At 38.0% G+C, this 25491-nt stretch overlaps 1 protein-coding gene across 2 annotated transcripts; it reads right to left on the bottom strand.

Annotated features, from left to right (window-relative positions):
* Window positions 1-1068: 1068 nt before the first annotated feature.
* LOC111576563 (low-density lipoprotein receptor-related protein 8-like) lies at window positions 1069-25373 on the bottom strand. 2 transcript variants are annotated; one of them, XM_055004964.1, is made up of 14 exons: window positions 25281-25373; window positions 24056-24240; window positions 21467-21601; window positions 18979-19242; window positions 15506-15625; window positions 15171-15296; window positions 12956-13127; window positions 8299-8514; window positions 7603-7721; window positions 5946-6085; window positions 5515-5656; window positions 5161-5358; window positions 4247-4407; window positions 1069-3148 (listed from the first exon to the last, which is right to left on the bottom strand). In XM_055004964.1, the coding sequence occupies exons 2-14, from the start codon at window positions 24114-24116 to the stop codon at window positions 3146-3148; spliced, it is 1857 nt and encodes a 618-aa protein (XP_054860939.1). In that variant the 5' UTR covers window positions 24117-24240; window positions 25281-25373; the 3' UTR covers window positions 1069-3145. The 2 variants fall into 2 exon arrangements, with proteins under 2 accessions (XP_054860939.1, XP_023138068.2); XM_023282300.3 differs by having other exon boundaries at window positions 1069-3243; window positions 25281-25370.
* Window positions 25374-25491: the final 118 nt, after the last annotated feature.

Genomic DNA, 25491 nt, shown 5'->3' with positions numbered 1-25491 from the left:
GGTTTAATCGCAAACTGTAAGAGAAGCCTTTAAAAACTGACTGACTGGGGCTACAACAGCAAGTTAAATGTCCAGTATTACTTAAAATAATAAAAGTACAGCTTTATCACATCAAAGCATCATCATTATAGCAGCAATGATAGCTGTGAAATTATTTTGAAGGAACTCAACTGCTCTAAAGTTTCAAAAGGAATACATCAGTATAACTGTGTTTGACTGTACAGTTTTTCATTATCTGTTCTGTACCAGAGTTAATTTATACACTCAAAAAAGTACTGGGTTGTCTCTGTAAGCACACTGTTGGGTTTTTCATACTAGTTCAGTTTGTTTGGTTATTTTGACCCAGCAGCTGTTTCATTAATTTTCTCACGTCAACTTCCAAGCCTTCTAGATCCTTCTCTTATGGTCATCTGAGTTCAGGGAATGTGTCTCGGAGATATAAAGACGCCTGAATTTGGAAGAATCCTTCATATAACTACTGTGAAAACACCAGAACTTCACAAAGTACTCTGTGTAAAGGTTGATGAAAAGCTTAAGTCAGAAGGTGAATATAAGAAAATGTCTTTTAGAAGGAAACATAGAAGACAGCTGCAACACACTAAAGACAATATTAAAAATAGAAAAAAAAGTCTAAGATTTCAACCTGTTAAGCTTCATAAAAGGAAAAAAAAAGAGAATTTCAATTTAAAGATGTCTAAAACTCCATTATTTGACTGTAAAGTCACTTCAGATTGATTATTTGATCATTTAAAAGCTGCATCACCTGAAAATAATTATTATTCAGCTCATTTTGAGAAATTTTCAAGACCTGGAAACTCTGAAAGGCGACATAAACTTTTCAAGGAAGTACCATGGAGGATGTAAGAAAAGGTGTTACTTGCTCCTATATTTTCTCTTGCATACAGTGTGGAAAATCTGTTTTTAAGAGTCATATCTCAAGTAGTTGCACACACATTCAGGTAATATTCAGGTAATTAGATTTACACAGTGGATATTTGTTTCTATGTGATTTTATAGTCTCTGAGAAAAGATGACTCAAAATGTAACAACTGATTATGAATACAGAAATAGGAAAAAAAAATACTTTATTTGATTCATTTACAGCATTTAACAATGTTTTAACAGTACTACAGCAGATGCCATGCTCCAAGAAATAAATAAAAACCCTTCAAAATAAATACCAGCGACACAACTCAGCAGTTTTAGCACATATTTGCAGAATTATTGCTCAAATAGTGCCAATAGATTTTTAGAGGACCAACAAATTTATACATTTCTTTGAGACACAAAAATAACAAAAAGACTGAAATTAGACAAAGCATGTCAATTGTTCAAACATTCACACCAGCGACAAACACAATCGATGCTCGAGCAAAAGCAAACCTCCCAGAGACGCATCATAAAAGAAAACCCACATTATCAACGTAGCACAAGTTTGCTGGAAGCATCAATACACCAAACCTGCCACCAAAGAAATCTTCCGTGTCTCTTAAATCCCTCAACTTACTATAACTACATGACATTATTATTGCCACTCAACCAGTTTGTTTTCCCATTTGTTTTAAGAGAAATGTGGAAATTTGGAGAATATAGCCTATTCGTTGTCTTACACGTAAATGAAGGCCAATTTAAAGCCAGAAGTTGGATAGGCTTAGCCGAGCATAAAAACAAGGTCAAACAGCTCGCTAATGGACACATTACTCCTCATTTGTTCATTGAATTATGATGGAATCTTGTTGTCAGGAAGCTTCAAGTCAAGTAGAAGCTTCATTTCCTGCTCCCAGCAAAGAAATACAATTAACAAATTAAATATGCTACTATAATTAAGGAGATTTAAAGGTGCTGAGTGGATTTTATTGCTTTTGAACCGTGTCTGCTTGTTCCCATTCATTATGCTATGCTAACTGCTGTGACATTACTTTACTCAAAGGTCTGAGTGTACGTAAATAAGAGCATTTCCCAAAAATGCTCAATGATCAAATGCAGAAGTACAAAAACTCACTGAAAACTACAGTTCACCACTAGTTCAGCATTCACAGACTTTAAAAAAAAAAAGAAAAGAGGATGTACCTATATTTTTTAACCTTTTCCTCTTAGTAATAGGCCACTTTAAATTGAGCAGCATGGATGCTGCACTAATCAGCTGTGGAAAATTAGCTTGCACATACGGTTCGAAATTCAGGTATCAGACATTAGATTCCAGCTTTACACTAAATCTCAGTACATACTGTAATGAATGTTGTATATGATTCAAGTTCACTGGACAAAAGGCAGCACAATGTAGTTCTGGTTTTCTGACTGACGTTCTCACATTCACAAGCCAAGAGAGTAAAAAGGTCCAATACAAACCAGATTAGCACCAGTATTTTTTTTTTTTAGAAATATGTGAAATTATTCACAAGATTCCTGCTGGACACTGGCAAGTAAAAATCATTCAAAATACTGCAGAGGCAAAAGTTTGGGAATTTCAATGTTGATACAAACACTCAAAACACACACAGAGAGAAGGTGCAAGTTATCAAGATAAAACCACACTAGAACTGAAACTAATGAGAATTTTCCCCAATTACTGCTTTGGGTATAAAATCTCAGAAACACAAGTCTCCTAATTATGTGTTTTGTCTGATCAACAGTCCAAAACATATTCAGTTAGTCTTAGAAAAGAGAAACATAGAAACATTTGGGAAATTATTGTTTTGACAACCAAAATGGTCCGGACAAAGTTTTTGTCAGTTAATTACAGTGTATCAGCCAATAATTTCAACTCAGGATCACATTTCCACGCAATGTGTTCGAGAAATAAGCATTCATCAGACAGGCAAAATGCTTGATAACACAGATTAAAAAAATAAGGCATCTATTCGTTTGCACTGATATTGAAAGAAGAAGAATGTGTGCGTGTGTGTTCTTACTGCTGCCTACAGCTTTCTGAGTGAATGAACAACAAGGAATCTGCTGTAGAGCCACCAGGGCTGGAAATGATACCAAAACTGAAGGTAAAACAGCAATGACTGAAGGCCTTTTTTCCCCCCCTCTGACCTCAGATATTTACCACAAAGTCGTTCAGTGATTTAAGCCTGCAGAGGGAGTTGGGATGTGGCGGGTGACCAGCCGGGTTGTCGTGTTGTTGTTCTCAGCTGCGAGGTCACTGCAGGGTTGACACATGTACAGGAGAAGCCCAGTCAGCTGACCGTCTTTGTCTCACCTTCATTCACCGTCCAAGTCCAGCTTAAGTAAAGTTTCCTGGCATCAGAGAAAGCACAGCTTAGTTGACCTACTGTGCACTGTAAGCCTTTAACCTGATGGAACCTGGTCAAACTGTGTTTACCTAAGAAGCCACCAGAATGCGTTTTAAAGAAAAACTGACAAACATTTAAATCATAGGAACCTCACTAAGCTTAAATTGTAACCAGTACTGGATTTTTGAAGCCTGCACTATATTTAATGTTTATTGGTGAATCAAAATGTCTGATTAGCAAATGTTGTCCAATATGTGCATGGTAAAAGAAATAATTAAGGATTCCTTAAATTGGGTATTAAGGTGTTGTGACAAAAATATGTAATTAGTGGGAAACTAAAAAATAGCCTTTTTTTCCCCTCAAATACAGTTATTAAAACCACAATTTCATATTTTGTGTTTTCCACAAGAATATAATAGAGCTTCCATGCTTTATTTTTTCTGCATTTGTGGCTGCTTCACACTAGTTTCCTGGCTTCAGTGTGCAGCAATGACTCTCTTTAGCATGAAAAAAAAGAAACTGGGGATGTCACAAACATGCAGTGTTTTTCTTTTAATGGACTTCCTGAAGAGGAAACACCTGCTGATCCCGTGATTTGAAAAGCAGCAGCTTTTCCTTGGTAGTAGTAATAGTGGGCAGAAACAATGGCACTATGCTGATTTTACAGATCAGAGAACATTGAAGCGTTCATCGAGAAGAACCAGGGAAGACAAGGAGGAGATCAGGGTCTTTAGGAGCACAGAGAAAGACGATATGAAGGTGTCATGATGCGCTCTTTTAAATGGTGTTCACCATCATATGTGTCTTTCATGTTTTTCCTGTTGGTACATCATAAACACAGCCTCCAAAATAGAAACTCAACACCTCCGTAAATCAGACACATATATACACATCTCAAGGGTACATGTGCAGCTGAATGAATGGCATCTCTTCTCTGAACATAAATAAAGGCGCCCGTGTTTGTGTGTGTGTGTGTGTGTGTGTGTGTGTGTGCAAACTTCTCTTGCCTTGACCAGACATGTGTTTGGAGCCACGGTTGTTCCCTGAATAATGAGCGGGTCTTGGGACTCTTTAAAGGCGAAGCTCTGCACAGTGAGAGACCTGGATGGCCTGAACTCTTCTCTCCACCACCACAAAGCCATTCCCACCAGCAGCACACTGAGGAACACTGGGAAACACACAGAAGAGCGTCATCCCTTTCTGCAGACCTGACAGACGTTACGCTGAGGAGTTGACGTCAGCTTCCTGCATGATGTCACCTCCTTTACCTCCTCTGAGTGGACTAACAAGTGACTGAACAGAGCTGCATTACTTGTGAGAAAAGCCTTTAACAGAAGGTGCTGCGCATCTCAAAAAAAAACATCAATATGTTTAATAAAAAGGTTTGTATTTGCAGAGAGATTTTATCTGTACTAAAATGCACTCAAATAAGGTGGACATAGGAATGTAAATGTACTGTACGTGTAAACACTTTTTTAAAAAAGTATGAAGACACACAAACTGGTCCTATTTTAGATGCTTAAAGTCATGGGGAGTTCCTGTCTGTGGACAGCCGTGTAAAGTTGCTTGCATTTTAAACGTTTTAAATTTGACAACTTAGTAAGCAATGGCTTCAGTAGGCCGTTTAAACACATGCCTGAGTCTCCAAGTAAAATCAGTTGTGCAACTCTTAAAATGCAATGAAATAACAGTGACAGATGGATGCCGCTTACACTGTGACTCATCAGTCCATGACCATGTCGACATCAGTTTATAGTGACACATTGATATCCTTAAGATTAGCAAGGAGTAACGATCTTTTCTAGATCATAAGTGCCACCACAGGCCATACAGACTTGTGATAAAATGTGTGTCAGTACTGAAAAAAATCCAGCTGAGTTTCATACGTCGTATAAAGAGCCATAAATGAACAGAATCTTACTGATAAGAGAGAGGATTCCAGCAAATGCAGGGTCGGTTAAAGTTGATGTGGGAACTGTGTGGGTGATGGCAGGAATTTCTTGAGATTGGTTTTGTTTCATTTCTGGAGAAATGCAGCTGAACTTTGGATGCTCAGAACGCAGGTTTACAACGCACTTGTGCCGACACACTGTCCCCAGATGTCCACATACAGATGTTCCTTGGAAGCAGAAGAATGTAGAGTTTAGAGAAACCAGTGGCTGTGACGTGGCTCTAACCTGTTTGCTTGTTGCCGTAAAAACCAAAACTTTACAAATCAGCAAATTATAAAGTCTGGGACACACATTATGTTGAAAACCTTGCTGACTAGTCTCACCGTTTGGTTGAAGAACAGCCTGGATGATGGAAACACCACCAAGTGAGGTGATGTTAGACAGCAGCACCTGGAGGTTTCTGCCATTGTGTTTGTTTGCTCGGCAGATGGAGTGTGTAACTTCTTCACTCCAGTACACAAATCCCTAAAGCACAACAGACAGAAAAGGGTTACTGGCACACTGCATGTTTAACCAGACAGTTTTCATTGTAGCACATTAAGGGGGATATTTCAGCTCTTATCTTAAATTGTTTCATAGATTCTTGCACGTGTATTTATGAGGGAGTTCCGTAAATCACTTGTTGAGGTTTTTGTGTTGTTTTTATTTAACCCTGCAGTATTCAAAAATAGTGCTTTCCAGACTCTTAGGGAGCTGAAATCTCTCCCAAAAAGCTCTGGATGACAGGCAACACAGAAATGTAATGCGATTGTACCTCAAAAACAGCCAGTCCCAAACACCGGTCCATATAGCCGTTAGACTCTACCACTGTTTTGCGGTGACGACCTTCTACATTTACTCTGGAGATGCTTCTCATTCCCTCGTCAAACCAGTACAGCAGCTGGCGAGGCATATCTATGGGAAAAAAAAACATGCACGAATGGGTACAATGAACACCTGCATTGAGGTATTTCAACATATTCAGATGCACTAAAGGCCATCAGCCCCCTCTGACTTTTGCAGCAGCACAAACCTGTATTGTTCTTGTTCTAAACAGGAAGTTAGTGTTCTTCCATTTTCAAATTTCCCTTAACCACTGGTTCCCACTGATTGTCATCTCACTCAGACCTGTCAGATTTAATTTGTTCATTATCACTATCTCTTATGCTCAAACACTTTGAGTAAAATTCATTTTTAATTGGATGTTATTTAACACAGTCCTGGTATGGATGTGCCCCGGGCCCCATGATCCTCCAGAGGATAGGTGGGTACAGCTAATGGATGGATAGATGGATGAAAGGATGTTATTTAACATTTTGTTTATATAAGCATATAATATTCGATAGCGTTCGAATACAATTTCATCTAACTGAACCGACAGTGTTAAGGCTAGTTTGATCACAGCTTTTTATCCAGTTAAAGCGTTATATTTTAATGTCTATTCATTATCTTCTGCTCTGAACTGTTTCAAAAGCTATTCTATACTATCAGCTAACAATTTATATTTTTATCAGCATTTTTACTTAAAAATCTTCAGATGCTTCTCCATATTTGTAGCCATTTTAGTTGTTAACCTGATGATAGCTAACAGTTTAAACTGTTGGGCATACATTTGGCTAATAACTAGCAACGTCGAATGTTTCTTTCTAGTTTTAATTTGCTATTTCACGTGTTTCTCCTTCATGTTTAGCTCGAATATACTTGTAGCTTATTATGTGGTATTGTTAACCACACTTTTAGGTAACTACTTCAATGCATATTTACTTTTTCATCATTTAACTATTATTTATGCATTCCTAACAAACAATTCAAACTGTCTATTAACCATTTTAGAGAACAACTTTTAGCTATTTTATCTCTTATTCACTGTTGGCTAACAATTCTGTTAGCCGTACCATTCAAACCCCTTTTCCCCAATTTTAGCCATCTATTTTCACATGTTCGTTTGTTATATTAAGCTGACAAACAAATTCAGTTGTTGGCCTTGCAGCTAGCCATTTGTGATTCTTTTGTTAGATTGTTAGGAAACAGTTTCAACTGTTTAGCTGTATTATTAACTAACAATTTCAACTGCTAGCCACACTTTAAGCTATCTATTTGAACCATTAATTCATTTCCCCCCACTACATATCCATGCGAATCATGTATGCAATTCTTTTGGTTGTCTATTTCTACTATTACTTTTATTTAACTGTTAGTTTTCTGCTTAAACCTGTTCAGGTCTCCAATACTGATAAAGCACATTGTAATTTCTGTTTGTCAGATGAGTTTAGCGAATCTTTCCATTCACTGTGCGATACTTGTACCTCCGGTTGGAAATCACTGCTCTTAACAATATGCATGTATGCAGCTGTGAATATAGGAAAAGGAAGATTTGAAACAATCTGCAGCAGCATTATCAAACATTATCCGTGCAAAATTTCAGCCCATACCCAGGGAGAGGGCAACAGGGTGACGTATTGAGGAAGAGACCAGAGTCGTCCTGTCCCGGCCGTCCAGACCGGCCTTCTCGATCTTTGGTGAGCTGCCACACTGAGTCCAGAAAAGCAGCCTGAGGAAAGAAAAGCACCTGAGTATTCATGTTCCTCTTTACATTCTGATTTTTTTCTGCTTTCTGTTCTACTTTTCTTAAAGCAACTGCATTTCACCTTTTTTTGCAGTAAATCAATTTTTTTAAAGTAATTAAATTTTTTTAAGTATTGTAGAAACTCAAGGTATTCAAACTGTGGTTTTTGTCTCCAAGCTGGGCAATAATCAGAGCTTTTTTGCAGATAAGCAGCCAAGTAAATTGGCAAAACCCAAACTCAGCAAAAATTGGCGTGAAATCCACTTAACTGTAAGTAATAAGACATTCCAAACACATTTGTATTTACTGTATATCCGTATGTATTGTTACATACCATGTTGGCCCTCCTTGGATAAATACAGGAATTGTGTGTTCAACCACGTCTAAGTGGTGTTATGTCAGTTCCTGAATCCTGGGAATAAGCTCTAAAAACAAACATTGCCTTTGACTTGAAAATCGTGTCGCAATATCGCAGGTATAAGTCGTGCTGATGTGCTTTGAACAACACTTATCCTCTTTGATGACGCTATTAAAATGAAATGTAAATGTTGGCCCCTCCTACCCTCGGAGAGGATCCACAGCTACTGCAGACGGTTGGTCGAGCCCAGTGATGAGCTGACGCTGAGTCGAACTGTCCAGCAGGGCGATGCCGAGTGAACCGGTCTCTGTACTGGTCCAGTAGAGAAGCTGGTGGATCCAGTCTACTGCCAGGCCCGAGACAGAACCTTGAACTTCCAGTACCAGCACAGCTTCCTGTGGCCGTCCACTCAGGGAGATCCTGAGAAACATCAAGCAGTTAAAGAATGTAACATGCATAACCCATAAAACAAACATGGCGTCTATTTGAAGTTCTGCTCTACTCAGTCCTCCCAAACCATGACTATGACCGAACATGGCTCCATTCGTCAATGGCATAATTCCATTTCTTCGCAGAATGATTGAAAAATCAAAAACCTTTACAGAGAAATGCAACCAAAGCACTAAGGTCTGGTTCTAGCCACATTGGCAACAGAACTCCATGCTGGCCATGTTGGTCGGCTGGTCCACACTGAAATACCTCATTCTTAATACCTCATACCAAATTCCTGGATGGATTGAGATGACATTTTGTACATTCATTTTCATGGGTCAAAGAATAGAGTACTCACACTAAACTAGAATGGAAATAAAATGTTTAAGTTCTTAGGCCTCCATTAGGTAAAACTGAAGGACAAAACATGCCAGATAAACGTGGCCAGAGGTTGATCAGGGACTATCAGGATTCAAGTACAGTAAATAAATCTAAAAGGTCTCACATTGTGCCCCTTTTCAGCAAATTAAAGTCTCACATGTGATAAAATGTTAACATGCTGATGTTAGCGTTTAGCTGCTTCTGAGTATAGCCTCATAGAGCCGCTAGCACAGCTGTAGGATCTTTCCTATTCCAATATTTCTTGTAAATGAAGGACCTTTTGAGATTATTTAATCACCTGCTTACTGAGATTACAAAAAAGATTTTAAAATTCTATCAAAAGCAAATTTTATCAACTCTGTTTTACATTTATCAGCCTTTATAGCCACTGCAAGAGCTAACGTGTTGCAAGTGAATAATATTCCACAGATATAAGGATTTATAAAGTCCTATATTGAATTTCTAGCAGTTTGACTGGTACTTTGTCTTTGGCTGAGATCTCACCTATATATTTTGTAAAAAGTAACAGCATTTAAGTCAAGACAAGAGGCTAAAGCACTGCAATATAAACTCCTGCACTTCTAAAGAAATGTCTTGCTTATTCTCACATGCAGTATCTAATTGAAAAATACATATACTAAAGAGGCTATATTACCAAGCATTTTTACTTCATAAAATACTCAGATGACAAACAAATCATTAGAAAGGTAAAACTTCTGTCATGTTCTCTGTCAAGGTCTCCTGCTATGTTTTATGTGATGACCAAGCAAACTGCTTTCATTTTTCACAGTAGCTGAACAATACATTATCTCTTCGTTCACATTTGACTCAACTTTCTTTCACTTCCCTATAATTTTATCTCATGCATCTGCGTCAACTGCCACAGCCATTCAGTCATGTATTTTGTCAGCTTGTTTTCTTGAAATGCTTACTATCACAGAAAATCCTCAATAACAGATTTCATCATGATTTAATGTGAAATGTGTGTACATTTCCTGTCTGCCTGTACTGTCTTTCAGTTAAAAGGTTCAAATTTTGTTTTGCAATTCTCAATTTTTGGTCTACAGTTCTTTTAAAATTGTGTTTTATTAAAGTAAAATCACACAAACACCTTACAGGATTTATTACATTCCCACTGTCTACTCTTTACCTTATCTGTGAAGTAGCAGCTATGCATGAAGGCACACAAAAGTTTCTTTGTCTTGAAAGGCCTCTTCAAAAAGATTGCAAGAACAGATAGGCACATAGTCTGAAAGGATTTGAAACGTGATTAATCCAGGCTTGTAATAATGGAGGGAGGAGCAAAAGCTCTGATCTGTCTATTCACCTATTCTTTGGTTTGTTATCGAATCTAAGTCAAATTCTTGTGTTGGCATTGTGTTGGCTTTTCATAAACTCAAGGGACAACGCTAAACTTTTATAGTTACTAAAATGTGTTTTCTGACTATGTTGACATGGTATAAAACCACAAACAAGCCGTCATAAAGATGGAAATACACAATATCTTTTAAACAACGGGATAAGTCACAATTTCTGGAAGACATTCATGGTGCTGTACTTGAATATGCACATGTGAAATGATAACGGTAGATGAGTAAAGAATGTAAAGTTTTTTTCAAAAACTAAAGATCGAGGGGTGAGAATGTTTCAGAAATTTATAGTGAATCAAACTCTGAAACTACAAACATCTTACAGACTAATGATAGGAGCTGGATGAGAGCAATTCAAAAGAACAGCTCATCGTTCTTTTGTCTTTTTGGCTGGACTGCCACAGCAGGACCGGCCCTATAAACATGGATGTCTGTTATCACTGGCCAGCCGAGAGTTACACTTTTCCAGTTGGCCGCTGCTCTTTCAAAATTAATCACTGCATCTTATCACTCCACATTTATCACACACTGAATGGAATATCCAGGCAACAAACTGACGACAATCTCCCATACATGGTGCAAACACATGCTAAGATTTAACCTAGTAGTGGTTTTGAGGGACTGAGGTTACTCGGTTTATCTGCACAGCAATCACTGGGATAATGACAGGTTAAGATATGGACCGATAGTTTGCATGTGAGGCATTTAGAAGAAGTTTGTAAATTATACCTACAGAAAATAACCAGTGTTATATGCTTTCCCCTCCTCTTCACTTGTCTCTGCATGTGATCAACTATTACATGCTCCACCATCCACCACCGCAAGTAAAGTCTCAATTTGTGGGAAACACTGCAGTGAAACTTGAGTACAACAAATAAAAGACTGGCTCTTACTAAGCACAACTCAGTTCCCTTCATTTATAACAAAGAGCTGCTAAACAGAACAAGAGCCTTTGCTAAAGTAACATCAACATTATAGACAGTTTATTTGTCTAAATGTTTGTCAAACAGAACTTAAGCTTTTGGTGTAAAGATGTGTCAATCTGGAACCCTGATTTCTTTAGTTTGGTGAAGGTGACAGTAACTCTGTTGTCATGATCTTCGTGTGCTGACCGTATGATCAATAGTGCTTACACTGTGCAGTATGTGGTTGTTTATAGTTTCCATTGCAGAGTTTTTCTGGTGCAGCTTTAAGACTCTGATACTGTATACTCAAAGCAAACAACCACAGAGACGGGGGACATACACGTGCTTCTATTTATATTACAGTGGGTGTCTGTGGTGGACGAGTGAAAACATGCAAGCAGCACGTAAACTCTGCTATGCGTGTGCAGAAAGAAGGCAGGTTAGGTGGAGTGGGCATTGACCAAAAGTGCCTTCAGTCAGTCAGGATCTATAAATACAAGCAAGAAAATGGAAATCACCCACATTACACAAGGAAGCCATTATTTCACTGAATCAACTGAGCGTGTGGATTATTAACAAGCATGTCAATATTAGGATATTAGCTTCCTGTTCTGCTGCTATCTTGTCATCTCTGTGGATCAGTCCACCATAATCTCTGTGTGTGCTAGTCTTTCTTCTGCTTAAGCCCCAGAACTTTAGGCAGCTTCTGGGTATTTTTTTATTCATACTTCTACTCACCGTGGGCTCATTTTTTACTGCTACATAAAGTCCTGCACCTCTGTGGGAAGAGGACAACCACGTATGACACAAAACCTACAATCAACATGTACATCAGCTTTTATCAAGTGACCACAGGTGTTACTAAAACTGGAAAAAATGGTAACTCTACAAACTACACAGATTTCACTACTTAGATTTTTATCTGTTTCCATATTTGTCTCCTCCCTGCTCTGTGAAAACACAGCCTGCAGTTCAATCTAGTTCAGCCGAAAAGTCCCTAAATTATTGTCATGTGACTGGTGGTAGCAGCTGAATGTGGCTTTACGATTCTGCTGAAGGAATTTTTTGTATTTTACAGAATCTGATTATCTTTGTCTAAATTATGAATGTAACTTGTTGAGTGAAGTGGTTTTGATGAAATATCACATTTTTGAGCTTAGATTTAGTTAATTTTCAAATGAAGGTGCATGCCAGAAATGTGTAGCTGAAGGATGTTTATTACGTAGAAAAATCCAATGATTCTTTCTGTTTTAACCATTTCTGGCTCTGATAAAACGGTGGAAGTCTGGCCACTTTTCAAAGACATCCCACTTTTCAAACAGTTTATTATCATGTGTTCTACTGTGTCACTATTTACAGATGATGGATGTGTACTGTGCTATTCCGTGTGAATGAATTTATTAAGATGTCTTATTTTATTCTCTTTATCAGTGTGCCCTTTAAACACATGAAAATGAACCACTTTATGCTAACTCTTGCTCAGTTTGCATTTAATTTGATTTTGATCACGCAATGTCTTTATCAATAAGTCTAATAAGAGAAAAAGAATTAACCTCCTGTCCAATCCACTCAATTGACCGGGGAAAGTTTCAGGAGGCACTGAAGGAGGAAAAAGACGTCCGGGTTATCTTGCTTATTCTGCTAACTGATGGATAGGATAAATCAGTGTATTTACATTTTGATTTGAAGTTTGAAAATTGTCACACATCACTTCTTCAATCTACTTTAGAGAAGAGTGTGATGGATGTAACAGCTCCAGCTCTACTCTGATACCTGTATATGGAGCCTTGTCCTTGCTGGGCCCAGTACAGCATGCGGTTTGAGGCCACGACCGCCACGGGTCCCGGCCCTGGTAAATGTGGGGCCAGTGTTTTGCTCCCAGGGCCAGTAATGCTCTTCCACTGTATTCCTTCAGATGCGGTGAAAACCAGCTGAGGCTCATCTCCTGCAAGGACACACAAAAAACAACCCTGTGTATCTTGTGTCACTCTTCACAGCCAGAGATGTCCTGAGAAAAGAAATAAAAGGCCACATTGTAAGTGATGAGGCTTTGAGTTTTGATTGTCGGTGAAAAGTCCTTTTAACCATTGCTGGTTCTCACAAGTAGCTAAAATGTCTGGAATCATTCAAAAATAGAAGGAGAGTGGCCCCTCATGACAGCCATTGTAGCATTTAGTAGCATGAGGTGAAACGTTAACGTTATCAGAGGGAGTGTGCAAAACTTCAGTTATCAACATTGCCAGAAAGTCAAGTTGAATATTACAAAACTGATCATTAGGTCTGTTAACATAATACAAAGCACGTCACACAATACAAGAGCACAATGGAAATAAAGTCCTGTGGACTATCTATAGACTTGTTCAAAGAGTATGTCCATAGTGAAGTGAAGCAATGATAGAAAATGTTTGTACAGCCGTATTTACCTTTTGTTATGTAAATGAGTCACTGTTTATTAAGGTAGAGCCAGTCCGAGCATCACATAATTCAACCAGACACCAGGATTCAAACCTGAACACATGCTGCTGATAGCATACAAATATTGTGTGCAAACACGTGTTTCAGTGGCTCTTAATCAAACACTGGACAGGAGCTCTGCCAACGCTTTAGCTCATTTAAATGTTTAGATTCTTTCCAAAGTCACGTAAGGGGAATTGATGATGACAAAACTACTGTCCTGCTCAGACTACCAGTGTTTTTTTGTTCCTGTCTGTTGTCCTGTTGACATATTGATGCAAAAACCATCTCTGAGGCTTGTTACATGTTTTAGAGTGGTCTGTAGTGTTAGACCAGTCTTCATTTTAGCCTCATTTTTCAGACTGGGCTAATGCATGTTTGAACGTTATGTAAAGACTGATTTACTGTAAAACAAAAAATTTTGTTGTGAAGTGGTGCTATATACACACAATTGTGTTGAATTGAACTTAATACACAAACATGTTGTAATGTTGCCTCATTGTTCGTGGGTCTTGTGAGATACTATGAATATTTTCATTTTTCCTCATAGACCAACTGTATATTCATTAAGTTGAGTCTCCTCCTGTTCTACACACAACCTCCAGTCTTTAAAGAAAACTCTTTATTCTGACCACATGCTTTAGTTCCACTGTTAACTTTACCTTCAACCCATTATACAGCTTTAATGAGTGTCAGTTTTGACTTATTTTGTAAATATTTTATTGACAAATGGTTTAACTTATTTTATGATTACATTTTAAATACATGGTGAAAATAGATTAGGTTAGCGGTGACTCCGACATACAGTAGATATAATGATGAGAAATACAGAGGAGATGAAATGGCAGAAGAAAATTATTTAATTCAGTAAATGAAGCAGATTCAAAAAATATAACCACTTCTGGTGTAAGTCTCATGCAAACATCAAGTGTAAAATCCATAAATATACAGATTTTTGTATAAAAACTATGAAGCTTTTATGAAGTATATTACTAAGCTTTAGGCAAAAAAAAAATACAGGCACAATATCACAAAGTGAAGGCCATATACTTAATGAATAAATGACTTGTGCAAAATCCATGAACTCACTTGATATTGGAACAAGAGGTAAAAAGATCAACCAAGCAGGTGACATTTGTTGGTCAATCAAGTCAGAAAAAAATAATTTAAAAAAGGGGGTTTATAAAGTTGGGGTACACAGAGACAAACGTCAGTGAGGTGGGGATGTGAGGAAAATTGTGCTGCTGCTTTGTGAGTTTGACAGCTGGCTGAAGTAAGTTTGTTCGTCATTAGCTTGTAACAAGAAGAGTTTGTGTGGAGTAGATGTTATTTCGTCCTGTGGGAAATGTGAAAATGTGTAGTGTGGTATCTGGGAGAAACTGGTGATATGGCTGAAATGCTAGAAATGACACACGCTGAGTTAACTTCCAAAATGATGCTGTACAAATAACAAATCCTGGGATCTCATCCCTGGCTCTCTGTGTTAGGCCTCTATGCCGTCTGTGGCTGGTCACTGAGATCATTTGTTGCTCACCGTTGGCGTTGCACTCTCTGGTTACTGGATTCATGTGGTAGCCCTCGAGGCAGTCACAGGTGAAGCTGCCGTTCACGTGGACACACAGCTGGTCGCACACGTCGCTCTCCAGGCACGCATCGACCTCTAGATGAAAGCACAAAGAGTTTCAAAGACAGTTATATAAATAAATGGAAATGAGGCTTTCGTTATTTAAGGAGGGTCTATTGAAGTTGATCAGTTACCATAAAGTCAACACTACACCCGGAACAACATTTAGAACATTGTCATGTGGTGATGCAAAAACCAGTCCTTAAACAAATGACACTTCAGCTATTACAGTTAAATCAGCTCACCCTCACAGTGGGTGTCCTCGACCAGCCTCATGTTTTCAGGGCAGTCGCAGTGGAAACCCATCGGCAGGTCCACACAATAATGAGAACAGCCGCCATTATTGACTCGACACTCGTCCTGATCTGCAAGATCAAACACGTCAGCAGAGGTCATGCACAAGGAAGCACCGTGTTATTGTTCATCCATCCATGACTGTAATGTGCTCAAGACAAATATGTGTTTTAGATCTTGTGAGAAGTTTATGATGCTCAAATGTTATCATGTACTAGTGCACGAGTTAATTTTTTCTTACTGACATACATTTCTGCAACATGTTCCTTATCACTTTGTCTTCTAATACTTGCTTATTGGGCCAGATCACAGCTGAGGCTGATGGGGATGTCATGGATTTTGCAGGAACCACAGACCAAAATGGACAACTTGATGTTCTGACCTGATGATTCCACAAGAGGAAAGTCGACATACCTCCTAAGTCAGTAGATTAGTCCTCTGCAGAGCCTGAACGTCTGTCCCTAATCACACAAAGATCCATTTTACAGTCATGGAGATACTTCATTGGATCCAAGTTCCAAGATCCCAGAGGACTGACTGACATCACCATACCAACAGCCATGCTTCTGTGGCTGAAATGTGACAGATTTGTTCAATGTTTAACTCGTCTCCCATAGCCAGACAGTTTTCCAGATCCTCACTATCATTCTGCTAAAGAGCGCTGGTCTAAGCCTGGTTCTGCCAGAGGTTTTATCCTGTTAAAAAGTAGTTGTTTTTCTTACTTCTCACTCTTGCCAAAGACCCGCTCAAAGGCCTGCTCAAAGGGAATCTTTTGATTTGTTGAGTTTTTCCTCTACAATATACTACTGTCAGGTCTTGACCTTCCTGAGTGATTTGCCCTTATGTGGTGAACTGGTGCTACGTAAATAAACTGAATTGAACTGAGGACTCAAAGCGGTAAAAAATGCATATTTCAACATCAGCAGTTCCCGAGCAAACAGTCTACTCATTTAGATCAGGGGATATGATCGAGTGCCCCAGAAGAGCTGCTGCAGCGACACCGAGGCGAGATCATTCTGTCAACTTACATTTCAAAGCTCAGCAATGAACCTTGAACCTTATTGAACTCTTTTACAGACCAAGCCCTTGATGCTAGATTGCTAACTTGATAATGAATGCTTTAATTGATTGATGTTGCAGGAATGTGTGCAGACAATCAATAAAACACTGGTTATACTGTCAGTATAACAGTTTAAAGGGAAAAAAACAAAATAAACATTCTTTTGTAACTTCAGTCCAGTCTCACCGACTCCGATTCCTTTGAGTCTACATCCTGTTCAGTCCCTGCCATTTTATTCTAGTAATGACAGTTTGTCCCTGTTATTTAGCTTATTTTGCTCTGTCAACAGGGCGTTGCTGTGATTGACCTTGTATGACTCGTCATCCAGCCTACCATTTAAAAAGATGTCAAATATTACGTCACTTTTGGATGAAAATGTTCCATCTTCAAAATGTCAAGCTCTGGGAGTGTCCTGTTCTAGACCCAACCACAACGAACCAGAAGGGCTTTGGACAGATGTTACAGTGACAAAAGGTTTGAAAATATTCTCACAATCTACAGTAAAGTTTTAACCCATTCAGTTGAAATAATAAAGTATTCAAAAAGCAAACGTAAACTATATATAGACATATTTGCATTTCTTTATTAGGTAGTTCCTTGCATTATAATATAGAGAAGCAAGCAGAAAAGTTTGGATGTCGGCTGGCATTTAAGAAAAAAAATTTAAAAGACATAATAGAAAAGTCATTATCAAGACATTACTCATGCTTTTGACCTTGGAAATGGTTCTGAAATAACATTATGACAGATTCTGGTTTCTTTCATGCAAATAAGTCAAAACAAACCAAATACAACATATTAGAACATTTGCTTATAAGACTGACAACCAAACCTGCAGTATCTTTATACACCACTAAAACTACAACCAATGATGATTTGAATCATAGATTGATGTAACTGATCGTTTCTTATGCATCATTTAATCTCTTAAATGTCAAAACAATAGCGAACAATGTCCACCCGAGTGTGTTGTCTTCATACATCTTCTTTTGTTCAAGTTTGATATGCAAATATTCTACATCTATAATGACACAAAACTTTGGAAAATTATCACCTCTGTCGCTGCAGCTAGAGAATTTTAGGCACTTTCTCCTCATTTTATAATCAAGTATGTAATTTTATAATCCCAGTAGATGGGGATTATTTCTTTTTCATTCAACTCAGCTCTACTACTCTAGTGATAGTCAGACTGCTGAGCTCATCACTATTAAAACACACAAAACTGCAGTAATCACTGAAGAAATAATTGTAATGGAATAAAATATGTTTTTGACTTCTGGCAGTTAGAACTCAGTTTTAAGCTGAAAGCGTGTTCAGGAACATGATCATGTTGGGTACCAATCTGTATAATGAAGTACTATACTGCCCTCTGCTGGACAGTCTGCAAAATATCAGCAACAAAAGATCGCACTATAGGTGAGCCCATATCACTACATCCATAAAGTTATGAGATATGTTTCTGTAACAATCTGCTCTCGTTTCCACAGGATTTTAGGGCCTGACATGACGTTCTTTAAGCAAACCTCTTGTTAGTTGGTTGACCAGCATCTAAAACTCTCTGGAATCATATAGAGGCTGCATCCAGCAATTTTTCTAACTGACAGAATTCAAAATTCACACTCACTTCATGGTCAAGTGTGCAAAAGTACGACGTATTTAAGCTTCTCTATCAAGCTCCCCTTATCAGTTCTTCGTGAAGCCATCTTCACCACTTGGAGCAACGTTCCCACCAGCCTCCTGGAAACACTCGCATCAACCACACCTAAACGAATTTTTAAAGTGATCCACAGGAACGGTGGAGCTCCTCATCACTGAGTCCTTTTTGACACTTTTACTTCTGTTTTGGGTTTTCTAGTTTTTTTTTGAGCTACGGCCTTAAACTTTTGATCAGCTGATGAACAGCCTATTTCAGTTCAACTGTTTTCAATAAATTAGTCACTGAATTTTTTCCCCCTCTCGCTCCATTTCTTCTTTTTGCATTTTGAAGCTCTACTGAGAACCTTCTTAGTCACCAGTGCAAAATGCAATTCCTTGCAATTTTTCAACTGGTCTTAAGATTTGATCGTCAGTGTATTCTATTTGTGGCACCTCCAGTACAGGTTTCAAAGCATCCTCGAACCTTAACAACAAATTACTCCTGAAGTGCTTGGGACACAAAGTATGTTAGATCTTACATTTTCACTCCAAAAAGGACAAAGTATTTATTTAATACAAAGAATATAATGAGAGTCAGCAGCAAAACTTAGGGACTTGTTCTTAAGTTTATGCTCTTGTTTTGCTTGTTGTATGATTTAAAAAGTTTCACAAAACCCAATGCAGTTTCAGCACTTGTTCTGAGACATGCAGCGCCATCACGTCACTCACCGCAGTGGTCCTCATCGCTGGCGTCAGGACAGTCCGCTGAGTGGTCACACCTCCAGCTGTGGGGGATGCAGCTCCCGTCTCTGCACCGAAACTCCGACACTGCACACGCGGGAGACTTCTGAGGGACTCTTTGTCCTGAACCACACAGCTCCTGGGTCTCATCCCGTCCGTCTTTGCAATCGGTCCGTCCGTCACAGAGCTTGTTCTCGGGCAGGCAGCCGTCAGACGGCCCACAAGAGAAGAAACCAGCAGAGCACGCGTGACCTGTGGAGAGTCAGGGGCGCAATTTACAACTATAGTTTGAGTAATAATCAAGTGTGAACTCAGAGTCTCAGAAGGTTTGACTAAAAATAAAATGTTAAGTGGGTGCGTTTACTCCACATAGTTGTCGACACCTGAAGCGACTAAAATCATCTGAAACCTTGGGGCTTCCCACATCTGAGGGCTGGTCCTTGCAAAAAGAAAAGAATTTCAGTCTGACTTGGTGGAGTGTTTAAGTTTTTCAGCCGTTTCTCTGAGAAGGAAAAATCCATAGCTTAAAAACAAAAGATTTATTGGAAATCAGAGAGCATGTATTTGTTGTGAGCCACAGCAGATCAGCATTTGTTTGAAAAGCTGAACTGAAATTATAAGATATCACATCACAACTCATGAACATCCCTTTCTGCTAAACTTAAGTATTATTCTGTAAGCCTTAAAAGAAAAATTATAGCCCTATCAACACAGCAATTTCCCACTGGGATAACTTTAATTTCCTGCTACCCATCTACTGTATTTACTGTGTGGACTTTGGTTCAAAAGTCCAGCAATAAAAACTCTAATAATGTCGGCAGGCAAATAGTCCTTCAGAGGCATTTTTCACATAAATCTCTGGAATTTTTGTGGCAGTGACATACAAAAACATTGGATTGTGTAATTTTTCAAGTGAGACTGATCATGGTGAGAGTGTGTAGTCATGGCAACAATACTACTGTACGACAAAGTAAAAACACATACAGATCAAACTACACAAAACTGCTTACGTTGGCTGAGCCCAAATAAATTTTCTCCAAACTAAACTAGAGGAGACGGTGATACTTTGTGCCCTGCTGGGCAGAGAAACTTCAGGTGAGAAAACCAAACCATGATGCTTGATGAAAGTTTCTTCTTTCTTGCTGTGGATTCAGGATGCTTCCCTTCAATTCACTCCAATAAAATTTTGCATCAACCTCTACATGAATCAATTAAAATCTGTTCTTTCCTGCTGTCATTTACTGTCTCCCTGATGTGACTTAAACTGTGCTGAATACAGGAGGGAGCAACATCGATCACAGTGCATCCAGTTGTAAATAACTGCATTAATATATTTTGTTATATTGAAGATTTGTTAAGTTATATTGGACAAACTGTACTGGATTGCATTATGTTACTAATTTTCTTTCACTTACTCTTTTTTTTTTAAACTGCAGATTCCTGCATTTCTGAGGGAAAGGAAGTCAAACCTGTTCACTTGCTTCACTTTCCTGGCCAGCAGTCTAGCCAGCACCTTCCAGGTCTCTGGGTCCAAGTCAACACTGCACACATTCATACCTGCTGACTTCCCTCACATCATCAGTGTTCATATTGAATCCCTGAAATCACACTCGGTTCTCCAAAAACTTCTCTCTCGCAGTGTTTTTCTTTGCAAACCTGCAGCTTACGGTTCATAGGCTCAGCACCAAATCCCTCTGGAATCCAACATCAGCAGCTCTAATAACCTTAACAGGATTAGAAGACAAAGTATGCAACAGAATATTCCCACAAAGGAACAGAAAGGAAGATGATCTTTACTGCACTGTAATTTTAAAACTGCATGTAGGGCTGTGTGAGCTGAACCTTGGAATCAAGATTTAAAAAAATACATTTATGTCATGATGGGATAATAAAAATCAAGGTTCAAGGCAAAACATGTCAGACTCTGACACAACATTAGAATATCACTAATGATGGAAAGAAGTTGGAAAAAAAAAAACACAGAAAGTCAGCTTTGATCTGAACAGTCCCTCATCAGTGTGGACTATGAACAGTGCATGAATTTGACTGGTGTTGATTCAGTCTCAGTTTCAGATTTTTTGGTGCTTTGCTGGAGAAACACTTTTTTGCTTTTCATGAACTAAATACAAAAAATAACTGGCAGAGAAATTTGAGGTTTGTTCCAACTCTTAATTATTCTGAATTGATGCTCAAAACATTTCAGTTTTCCTCTTCCACTATTAAGAGACGGCCGCATCCTTTTTATTCTCTGGTTTAATGCTTTACTGAACTTTTTATGGCCTGTTTTATTTTGCTCCTTATAAACCCTGTTGATTTTATAGTTTCATCCTCCTTTAATCTCTTGCATTGTTACCTTAATATCTTAAGAAGTGTTGCTTTGATGTTGCTGTTTAGATAAACCTGCGTCAGATTACAACATTATTGTCTGTGCTGATAAAACCCAATGTGCACGGAATGAAGTCAACATTGTACTCACTGCAGTGGCGTTCATCTGATCCGTCCTCACAGTTTTTGCGTCCGTCGCACACCTTCAGCTTGGAGATGCACAAACCATTGCTGCACCTGAACTCCAGCTGCTGGTGGCAGGAGGGCAGAGAGTGAAGTGCAGCATCTGAGAGAAGAACAGATTTACTGTTACTGTGAACAATGTCAGTCGATAGGAAAACTTGTCGGACGAATCATCCATGGATTCATTCAACATTTATTTAAACTCAAAGTAGATTAATATATGGAGATCTCAATATTATGCTATTTATATGCAGACAAGTACGAAATTTGGATAACAATACAATTTTAATTAATCCACTAAAAAGGCAAAGGTAGTAAAATGATTTTTTTAAAAGAGTTAAATATCGTGACAAATTACAGTTACAATTCCACTTCTGCTTTTTAGCTCCAGTTTTCCAAAATGTATGTCCTGACTCTAACTTTAAAGAGATTGGCAAACTAACAATACTTGGAAATCAGTCTATTCCTTGCAAAGTCTAATATCGAAAACCTCTTAAAATAATGGCCCAAGGCATTTTTTCAGGAAACAAAAAACTGAACCAGACCACACTGAACCTTGACCTAGGCCATTATACTACAGGGGTAGAACTGAATAATCCATTCAACTGAGGATGTAAGCGATTTTACCAGAGGTGTCAGTATCATGAGGAGATGATTTAGGCAAAAAACAAAACAAAAACCTTTTGTTTAAAAATGACTTAGGCCATTATTTTAGGAAGGTAACAAGTTATGTCCCGAAGCAAATGACAACCAATGAATACAATGAGGTTTTTCTGCGTAACAGGGCTCCAGACTGCAACCAAAATGGTGCATTTGCGACCTTTTCTTGAGAGTGTGCGACTCAAAATTTCAAGTGATTGCATTGTGCTAGTGCATGATGATCATTAAGCTGTATTTGTGCCGCTCTAACTGGCGCAGGCAGCTACACTGTTATACTCAGTGGTGGAAAGTAGTACTTTTGTAACTTCAGAGTACTGCAATATTTACACTTAAAAGTGTGGTCTTCTGGTGAAATGAGCAGCTCACCTGCAAAAAAAGATTGTATGTAGAACAAAACAACACAAATCTGGGACAAACCTGACATTAAAACGCCCGACTTTAACTTTTTCCAAAATATTTTTTTGCACTGCTGCCTCCAAGCAGCAGCTTCTGCAGTCTGCAATGTGGGGCGTTTAGGGAACATTGGTAAGTTGTAGTGTCTATTGAGAAGAAAAATCATGTGTTTTTGCTTGTGGGGAGACGGAAGGACGACCAAATAATAAAGGTGGTCTCATCGGTGCTACCAGTGAAAAAGTCAGTCTGCAGCCCTGAATAACCATCATATGCCATCGCATTTTATTTTGGAGCGTACGCAATAAAAAGAAAACAAAAAACTACATTTATTCTGTAAACAGAGCAACACTTGCAAAAGAAAGGTAAAAAAAAACAACACGTGAAATCATGAAAAATAGCATAAGAAATGTAATTTATTCTCTCTTAGCAGTCTGTAATAAATACTTTTGATGAACTTTTACCTTAACCCTCATGTCGTCCTGCGGGTCAAAATTGACCCATTTTAAAGTTTGAAAATGTGGGGAAAAAAATATATTTTCACAGTGAAACTTCTGATGTCCACATTTTCAACATTTTTGGGAAATTTTTGAACATTTTTTGGTAGAAAAACAAATGTTAAAAATGTTTCTTGAAGAACATTTCCAAAAAAAAAAAAAAAAAAAATCAACCAAAATCCAGCAAAATTCACTGGATTTTGGTTGATTTTTATGTGAATGTTCTGAAAGAAAATATAAGTTTTACTGATATATATCTAATCACTTTAGATATTTTTGGGATTTTTTGGGAAGATTTTTACTCATTTTTTGAAAATATTTATAAGAATTCCTTACCGCATTTGGGAGATTTTTTCTTCAATAAAACTTCTAAGGGAAACTTTTCAGGAATTATTGGAATTTTCTTCCTGAAGGTTTTGCAAATTTTCAGAAATTTGGGGAATTTTTTGCTGTATTTTTGTTTTTTTTCAGACAAGAAAACAATATTTTTTGGTGCTCGTAAATGAGGACAACAGGAGGGTTAAAACGTGGTTGGCTTCTGTGCCAGTTTTCTTCAACAGTTTCTTCTCGAGTCTCACTGGGATGAAAACTACGCTGACATTTGGACAGTGTCACAAAGTGCTATATTCCCATCCAAAAAAAAAAAAAAACATTTTTAATGTAAAAAAAAATGTATTTAATTATGACATATTTGTAAATCCAAATATGAATCAATGCAATGTAAAGAAGAAGCCAAGGGGCTAAATTTGAATGTTTACAGCTTTCAGACAGATTCGCACCTATATTTCAGTGTAAATACGAAAAACATCTTCTCCTGTGTTGAAACTGCAGCTGTAGGTCTTTGTGTAACGCTTCGTGTTTGTTTAGCTGCACTATGAACGTAACAACACGTCGAGTCGGAGCTCAAGTTCACCGCATGCGAGTCAGACTTGATTGAAAGTGACGGACGGCCTGGAAGTCTGAAGACTCTCCGTCCGTCCGCACAGTAAACAGTAAGAGCAGCTTCCTACCGCTGATATGAAGCCAGAAGACAGCAGCGACCAGCAGAAACGCTCCTCCAAGGTCTCCCATGCTCCGTGTGTCCTCCACTGCGGCGGGCCGGGGCGCGGAGATATGACGCAAGAGACGCCGCTGTCAAACTGCTGAATGAAAACTCTCCCCGTGACGTCATGGACTCGCATCAGCATCACCTGTGCTGCTCGGAATTTTTAAAAAATTTCTTTTGTTAAAATTCAGCTTTTTCTCCTGTTTTAACGTAACATATACATAGCATATTTTAACGGTTAATGAAAAAAAGAGACTTGGCTCGTTGGAAACAAACTGCAGCTCACCTGTTTGTGCAGGTGTCCAGTCAAAACATAGAATTTTATGTCTGTGGTAAAATAGATTTTTATTGCACATTTGAGTTTAAAAAAAAAAAAAAGAAAAAATTGTTTCATCGAAGTGCTTTCCAGATTAAATACTGATGTTAAGACCCCACAGTATTGTATATGATATGAATTTACCTAATAGTTAACACATGAAGGAATAAAACCTACAAAAATAATATAAAATACAGCTTTACCTGATTCTACTAAATAGTGTCACTAAGGCCCTACAGCATTTTTAATTATGGAAATTAACCTGGCTCATTTGCATCCAATCTGGTGACTCGACATGAAAGCCCAACAAATGTAGATTTCCTGAATCCCTCATGAGCAATTTTTGTGTGTATTATTTTTTTATATATTTTTTTTTGCCTGTTTTCTTAGCATAATCACAACATTGAAACTTTATGAAGCATTTCATTTAATTCAATAATTGTGGCCAAATAAATGTTTGCAGTTTATCAGCTAGTTAAGGATTATATTTACATTATAGTTAATATTATAGTATTATTTCTCATGTTTAGACTGTACTCAATATGAGGGTTTGTACACAACATGAAGAAAATCTCAGTTGTAACTATCCTAGAGTGTATTATCTTTAAAATGAAAAAAAAAATGAAACCAAGTCACTATGTAGGGATTATAGGTCAAGTTGGTCCTTTAAAGCAATTTCAACCAGTTAAAACAATTGGATTGGTTAAATGTAGGACAGAGCAAATAAAATAATATAGACAAGTGCTTTTTGGCACAACACCTAAGGTTGGAAATGATAGGTTTGCTTCACAAATCACAAAAATACTGCTTAAAATTTGACTTTTTCTAGTGTAATGCTATCTACACATTATACTGAGCAGACAAAACAACTCACCTTTCAGTAACTTCTTTCAGGTGTGTCTTCAAATGTCTGCACACCTGCACTGTCACGTTTCCAATCACATTTGCAGATTGTGCCTCACATACCCAAAACAATTAGCATAGTATTTGGAACAGCTGTGCAATTCAAGAGGGTTTTTTTTTTTGATTAATGCAACTCAATATTACATCTCTGCCATGCATTTTATTTGTACATTTTTATTTTT

Source organism: Amphiprion ocellaris, chromosome 2 (genome assembly GCF_022539595.1).
Source record: "Amphiprion ocellaris isolate individual 3 ecotype Okinawa chromosome 2, ASM2253959v1, whole genome shotgun sequence".
NCBI lineage: Eukaryota > Metazoa > Chordata > Actinopteri > Pomacentridae > Amphiprion > Amphiprion ocellaris.
Note: the sequence above shows the minus strand (reverse complement) of the source record. Positions and strands in the feature narration are given on the sequence as shown.